Source organism: Gavialis gangeticus, unplaced genomic scaffold, assembly GCF_001723915.1.
Source record: "Gavialis gangeticus isolate Ggan-Ray unplaced genomic scaffold, GavGan_comp1, whole genome shotgun sequence".
NCBI lineage: Eukaryota > Metazoa > Chordata > Crocodylia > Gavialidae > Gavialis > Gavialis gangeticus.
Window position 1 is genome coordinate 87,327,208 of NW_017728992.1, and position 7,349 is coordinate 87,334,556.

General features: G+C 45.6%; 1 protein-coding gene across 3 annotated transcripts in view; it reads left to right on the top strand.

Annotated features, from left to right (window-relative positions):
* The first annotated feature begins 2,764 nt into the window (after positions 1–2,764).
* Positions 2,765–7,349, top strand: part of PTPN2 (protein tyrosine phosphatase, non-receptor type 2) — a 67,681-nt gene continuing 63,096 nt past the window's right edge. The window contains exon 1 of one of the 3 annotated variants that reach the window (XM_019524994.1): positions 2,765–2,970. In XM_019524994.1, coding sequence (XP_019380539.1) covers positions 2,902–2,970 — 69 coding nt within the window. In that variant the 5' untranslated portion in view covers positions 2,765–2,901. The remainder of the gene's footprint in view (positions 2,971–7,349) is intronic. The other 2 variants (XM_019524979.1, XM_019524987.1) reach the window with 2 other exon arrangements.

Genomic DNA, 7,349 nt, shown 5'->3' on the forward strand with positions numbered 1-7,349 from the left:
TCATCCTTGTTGAGCTCTGTCACAGTACATTAATTCCTCTCTACTCCCCTACCATTAAAATAATTAATTTATTTACTTGTTAATCTTATACACTACCACATAACACATGCTTTCAGTATACATTCACAGGACATTCAATTATACTCGTCATCTATCCCTTTATTTTGCAGGTAGACACAGAGAAGGTCAAGAACTACATAATGGACCTACACACTAATTTGGAAAATACCTATTTGGGATTTGATTAAATACCCTAAGAAAATATTCTGGAACTTAATGGCAAGTGATGTTGCACCAGCTCTGCTTCAGAGATATACACAATATTGCTTCTAGGGAGGATAAGTGGGATACTGACCCTTTCCACAGAATCAGAAGATTCTCCTTGGCTAGTAAATATGGGAATACTTTATTTCACTTTAACCCCAAACAAAGCAGCCGGCCCTTGACAATTTTCTGAGAGAATAAAACAGAATCACAGCCAGAAATCTATTTCAAAGATATCTACACTTCATTACAATAACCACACATACATACAGTTTTCATACACCCAAGGTGAACTACTCTAATTAATTCACTTACAAGCAATTGCAAACATATTCAGATTCCTCTAACATGTCTTTTTTCTTATCATTTATCATCATGATGTCAAGATCAGCAGGGATAGAACAAAACAAACACGGCTTCATCTACTAGGGCAGTAATTTGCAACCAGGCTGCTGTGGCACCCTAGAGTGACTTGAGATCCTTTCAAAGATGTCCAGAGGGTATCAGGCAATGGTAGCACTGTTAGGTGTACAAATGTGATTTCCAAGATTAAACCCAGAGATTTCAAATAGGAATCCATAAAGTTAAAAACATTTTGGCCTGTTGTGGTCTGAGTTCTTTGCAACAGAAGAATTGCTTTATTATTTTTCCACAAAAAATGAGTGATAACTGAGAGCAGGCATTTTCTGGCCAGTGCCTCAAGTTGGAAAAAGTTGAGAACCACAGTACTAGGGTATGGAACAACTTATCTGATATATATGAACTTGTCACAGGGTAAGGTACTGCTTATCCAACGCCCCATGGAAATTACTTGTGCACCCTATCTATACTATGGTAATTAGAAAGTAAGCCATAGTATCTTAGTCCTCAGTACATGAGGGTTAAGTTACACAGGCTAGCTTCTGATTAGCACAGGTAAGGAAGGACATCCACAGGGGCAGCTGCAGCTGAGCAGCAGATGCACAGTAAAGCACCCTGTGATACCTTTGTGTGTCTGTGTGTTTAAGCAGTGTAATGCATACAATGGGAGGCAAAAAAAAGCAGCAGAACAAAATGCTTCCAAACAGAGGTAACTGCATTTGGACTTCCCTTGGAGAAACAAGCAGTCAGAGATCTGGCCATCTGGCATCCCGTGTCATTTAAGTTGTCCCATACCCTAGTGCAGTGGTTCTCAACCTTTTCCAGCTTGAGGCATCTGTCAGAAAACACCAGCTCTTAGTTTTCACTTGACTGTAGAAAAATAGTAAGAGCAATTATACTGTTGAAAAGAGCTCAGAAAAACCACAATAGGCCAGAATGTTTTTAACACTAGGAATTCCTATTTGAAATCCCTGGGTTTATCTTGCGACTCATGTTTATGCACCTGAGCCCAAAAGAAAGGGAGACAAGGCCCCTGCTACACCTTGCTTGTATATTGTGCAATTCCTGTGAATTGGAGAAGCCTCACATTTAGAGAAGCCCCACATGCAGAGCAATAATCACTCAATTAACTGGTAACACCATAAATTTAGACATGCCAGTTATTAGCCATAAAAAGGACTCTTCAGCTATAAAAAGAGCTGAGCAGCTGCAAAGTTAGTGCTTGAAGGTGCCTAACAACTCCAGAGCTGGTTTCTAGCCGCTTGAAGTGAGCGTGTGGCTGGACGTGTGAGGAAAGGATGTGAAGAGGCACAGCCGACCCTAGGGGAGTGCGGGGCCCTCTTAACACCGCATGGGGCTGTGATACCCCCCGAAAAGGGGGGTCTCTGTGCTTCTTCCGTGGCGCAGGGCGGAGCTGCCAGCTCAGCAGCCCCGGAGGGGATGCAGTCGCTCCACCCAGCTCCACGGTCCAGGGCAGTTCCCCCAATTTGCTGTACCCTAGGGAGGGCCCTGCAAAAAGGGCAGGACATCACCCCTAGGTCCTATCCGGGGCAACAAGGTCCTTTGGGTCAATCCGATATCTGAATTCAAATACTTGGAAAATATTCTTCTTGGCAAGCTGGGGGGGTACAAACACCTGAGCGCTTGTACCTGAAAGCTTGCCAGGAAGAATCTTTCCAACTCAAGAGTTGGTCTAATAAAAGATGTGGGCTTTACCCAAAAGACCTTCTCTGCCCGCGTCCTCAGAGCCAACTCCCCTGGACCTGATGAGGCTTGGCTTATTGCACTGCCTGCAGCTGGAACACGAGATGAAGCGCAAGCCGCGTCAGCAGAGGGCAGCAGAGCTGACTGAAAAACCCCTGCCGCCGTCCTAGGGCTCCGCCTCTGCGGGAGCGAGCAGTTCCCCGGCGCGGCCGGGCCCGTGAAACGCGTCCGTCGCCACGCGTGGCCGGCTGGGAACCGGGCAGGTATTGCGGCTCGGCACTGCGGAGGCGACGGTTGCGCCGAGGTGGCTCCGCCCCCTCCCCACCTAGGCCCTCCCGTGCAGCCCCGCCCCGCCTCTCGCAGCTTGTGACGTCACCCCAGGTGCTTTCCCCGAGGGGGCGGGCACTTGCACCGCGCATGCGCGCGGGGACAGCCGAAAGCCCCGTGGGTTCCCGTGTGCGCGCGCGCCAGTGCCGGCGCGGCGGGCACTCGGGCTCTGTGCGTGGCGCGCAGGAGGGGTTATGAGCCTGTCGGGCTTCAGCGGCCACTCTCGCTCCGGCCGCCGCCGCCATCATGTCAGCTGTCATCGAGCAGGAGTTCCAGGAGATCGATGCCGCTAACGACTGGCAGGCGCGCTACCTGGTGAGTGCGCGGGAGAGGGGAGGACGACAGGAACCGCTCACCCGCGGCTCGGTTTCAGGTGCGAGGCTGCGGGAGGTGGCTGGTGCGCATGCTCTGAGGCAGGCACGCGGGTGGGAGAACGGAGACACGGAGGGCGCACTGCTCGGGGCGGAGAGGGGAGCGCGCGTGCTCCCTGGCGAGCACGGGGGTCGGCCAACGATGCGGCTGGAACAGCGCATGCGCCGCGCGGGAGAGGAGGGGGAGGTGGATAGCCGCGCATGCGCCATTGGGGGGAGGTGTGCATCAAGACTGGAGTGCGCAGGCGCGGATCTTCCCTTCCCTTCCCTCCCCTCCCTATTTCTGTTTGGGCTTCCGGGGCGCTGCTGCTGCTGCTTGTGGCTGTGGGTGAGCGCATTGCTCTCCTTCGCCCCGCGTTCTCGGCTGACAGGGGTTTTAACTCATGCCTGTAAAGCCAGGCAGAGGCGAGAAAGTGGCCAGGAGTAGCCCTGTTAAGTCTGTAGCCAGGCAGAAGGCAGGGAATATGTTCACCTTCTAGATGGGGGTAGAGAGGAGAGGCTTTTCTGAACTCCAGCTTGCTTCCTCTGAAGTGAGCCCCAGTTCACAAAAACTTCTCACTGTCTTATTTGGTTAGCCTGTAAGGTACAAATCTACCCTGCCACCTGCCAAACAGCAAAGCTGGGGGCTGCCTAGGATCCCCTCTCTCAGAACTCCCCCCCTTGCTGCTGGCTGAAGACTTGAGCAGCAGTGCAAATGTGGCAGTATTCATTGATTGGGAAAATTTGATGGTGCACTCTGCCTGTGGTTTTGATGTGCCTGGCATTGCAGCACTTCATGCACAAGTACATCATAGAGCAGGGGCAGGCAGTTATTTTGGGTAGAGGGCTGCTTACTGAGTTTTGGCAAGCCATCAAGGGCCGCATGACAGGCAGTCCTGGGCAGATAAATATTAATTTCTAAAATTTTTAGGGGCCCCATGAGCTTGGTAGAATGGCCTGGTGGGCCGGATCCAGTCCCCAGGTCGCATTTTGGCCACCCCTGTCATAGAGTCATAGAAAATGAGGGTTGGAAGGGACTTCGGGAGCGCATCTAGTCCAACCCCCTGCTCAAAGCAGGACCGTTCTCAATTAGATGGCTCCAGCCAGGGTTTTGTGAAGCTGTCCCTTAAAAATCTTCAGGGGTAGAGCTTCTACAACTCTTCTAGGTAACCTGTTCCAGTGCTTCACCACCCTCCTAGTGAGAGAGTTTTTCCTAATATTCAACTTAAACATCCCTTGCTGCAGCTTGACACCATTGCTCTTGGTTATCAAATCCCCCCACGCAGTCTTTTCTTTTATAGACTAAATAAGCCCAGTTCCCTCAGCCTCTCCTCAAAGTCATTTGCCCCAACCCCCTAACCATTTTCATTGCCCTTTGCTGGAGTCTCCAGCTTGTCTACATCCTTTCTATAGTGGGGGACCAAAACTGGACACAGTGCAAAATAGAGGGGAATACTTAATTTCCCTCAATCTGCTAGCAATGGTCTACTAATGCAGCTCCCACAAATTCTATTGTCCCCTTTTCCTGTGGCCTCCCCACCTAAGCATGGGATTGTTCTGTCCTTAGTGCAGGGCTTTGCACTTGTCCTTGTTGAATCTTGTATCAGGGCGTCTGTGCTTTAAACAGTAAAGGATACCGAGAATGGATGGATCCTTTGTGTTTGTTGCAGGATTTCTTGCAGGTGGTGATTGCATTTGGAGGCTTGCATCTTAATTCAAGATGTTGTATACTAGCTTCCTGGAAGATCCTGTGTTGCTTATTTGAATCAAAGCAACTTAATTACATGCAAGAAATAACCAGCTTCCTATTTTTATGGAAATAGCAGCAGTTAGTAATAAGGATGGTAATTTGCATTCTGAGATTTTTTTTAATTAGGGTGTTCACAGCATGTCTTGATAAATGCTGATGAGCTAACTTCTACTGTACCTTGAGCTGTCTTAAGTATTATTTTATAAATCATGGAAACAAATGAGGAATTGACTTGTTTAAGAACCCCTGGCAAAATTAGGACTTCCTAGTTCATTCTTTCTTATCTGCTGCTTTCCCTCTTAAATTACATTTGCAGTTTGGTCTACTTTTGAACTTATTTTTATATTAATATATGAATAAGACATAGGATTTTAAACAGTGGTATAATATGACAGTAGAAGACCAATAATATCTATGACTATAAGGTAAGCCTATGTACCGGTAGTAATGATGTAATCAATATGGGTCACTATTGCTGTTAAAATATATATAGAAAGCACAACTTATGTCCAGATTGCCTCTATAAATCAAGTTACTTTTCACAAATCCTCTCAGTTTTATTAAAATGAATGTGGATTAAAAATGTAAACATTAAGAGCTCTGCAAACCTTATAGTTTTAAAACTATATATTTTTCTAGTCTGATTTCAGATAGATTATGTAGTTTTAATAGATGTAGATCTTTGTTCGACTTTGCTCACACATAGAAGTTGAATACTTAGGAAGTATTTTCAGTAAGCTTCCACAAATTTCAGTCCTACACTCCAAAACTAAAATTTTTAATTTTTCTGGATTTGTTTTAACACTAGAGAAATGCAAAGTAATTGTATCTGTGAAATTCAATCAAATTTATGGTGTAACTATAATATTGTGAGCTCATATGATATTATACTCGATGCTTAGGTTGCATGTTCACTGAAATCGTATTAACCTCTAGATACTTTACTATGAAAACGATATAAATAAGAAGTAGGTACTCCATAGAAATAATTTGATTACACTCAACAAATTCTGAAGAAAAAAAGCAAATTGAAAACCAGGGGATTACATCCCCTATCTACTGAGTCCTCCATCTCCATGAATTTGTTAGAGATAAAATTGTATTAGATCACAGAGCATCTGGAAATAGCTCAGGGATTCCTGTAGAGAATTGTCTCCCTCATGCTGCTCACTTGAACCCTCTTTTTTTCAGTACAGAACTGTGATTAGGGTATATTCCCCCAACAGATTGACTTCCTAGGTGAATATGCTGTGTATCACATCTGTCATCTGGTCATTTCCTACCTAGTTCATACATGAGTAACTCTGTGATAATACTTGGAGAGTGGGGGTCAACCTTTTTGGCATATGTATCACAAATTAGCCTTGCACCCTCCCTGAATGCCACTGCCCAATCCAATCTACTACTTTGCTTTCTGCTCCATACTCTGTGCCTTCAGCCCAACTTCCTACTAAGCCTTTTGCTTTATGCTTTAGCTGTTGCTGTGCTACCTGTCCCCCTCACTGATCAGTCGCATGCCACACAGAGGCTGTATGTGCCACTTGTAGCACTCGTGCGCCAGGTTGGCTGCCCCCAGCTGGCATAAGAAATTGATGCCACTTACGCTCAAGTGCCTTCCTTCAAGAGAGATTTGGGCCACTGTAGAAAAGTTGTCAGCTAGTTTGATCTCTGGGAAAAATGGGAGACTTATGTAAACATGCATATTGAGACGTTTTCAAAATAATTATAATTGAGAAGTTGGGAGTTTCTTTTTTAATGTTTTTATATGGTGGGGAAAAAGTTGGGAGTTTCTTTTTTAATGTTTTTATATGGTGGGGAAAATAATTTCTTCCATACTTTCTATTAAGGGGTTTAATGTTGCTGTCTCACTTAGTATGTTGAGCTGGTTCAAAATGCACTTGTATGCTGCATATTTGTGTTTAACCTTGTAAGAAAGCAGACAATGATGTTAAAAAAGACAGCATGCAGTACCACACACCTTTATGAAAAGTAGCAAAATTCTGTGTTGGGGGGAATTCTAAAGGGGTTGCCTGTCAGCTGTTTCCCCTGTTTAGTGCAGTGCTTTTGTTGCTTTTTATAGCAAAACAAATGTCTAATTTTATTTCTTGTGTAAAGTGCCACTGCAGATAAAGTGATATAATATTTGCAAAACAATCCCAGTTCTATGGAACTATAAACTTCATTGAAGTACTCATTCAAGTCCTGTCTTCAGTAAGAGCAAAAAAAAAATTTTGTAGAAAGATTTTTTTTTTGCAGGTTTGGGTTTTTTGTTTGTTTGTTTGTTTGTTTTTTGTAAGGTGGTAGGGAATGTAGATTGCAGGAGACCAAAGAAGGCAAGACCCAGAATTAGGGGTGCACTGATAAAGATTTTCTTGGCCTGCACACACATCTGGATGGGAGGTTATGCCCCTCCTGCTTCTCCCTGGGGTAAGCGCAGCAGTGAATAACTGCCCCACCTCTGCACTCCCTGGATGAGCCTCCCGCAGCTCTGTCTCACTCCCAGCAGAGTTTAAATTCGCTGATGATACCAAAATTTGGGGTGAGGTGAGCACGCTAGTAGGGAGGGAAAGATTGCCACAAGACCTGGATAGGTT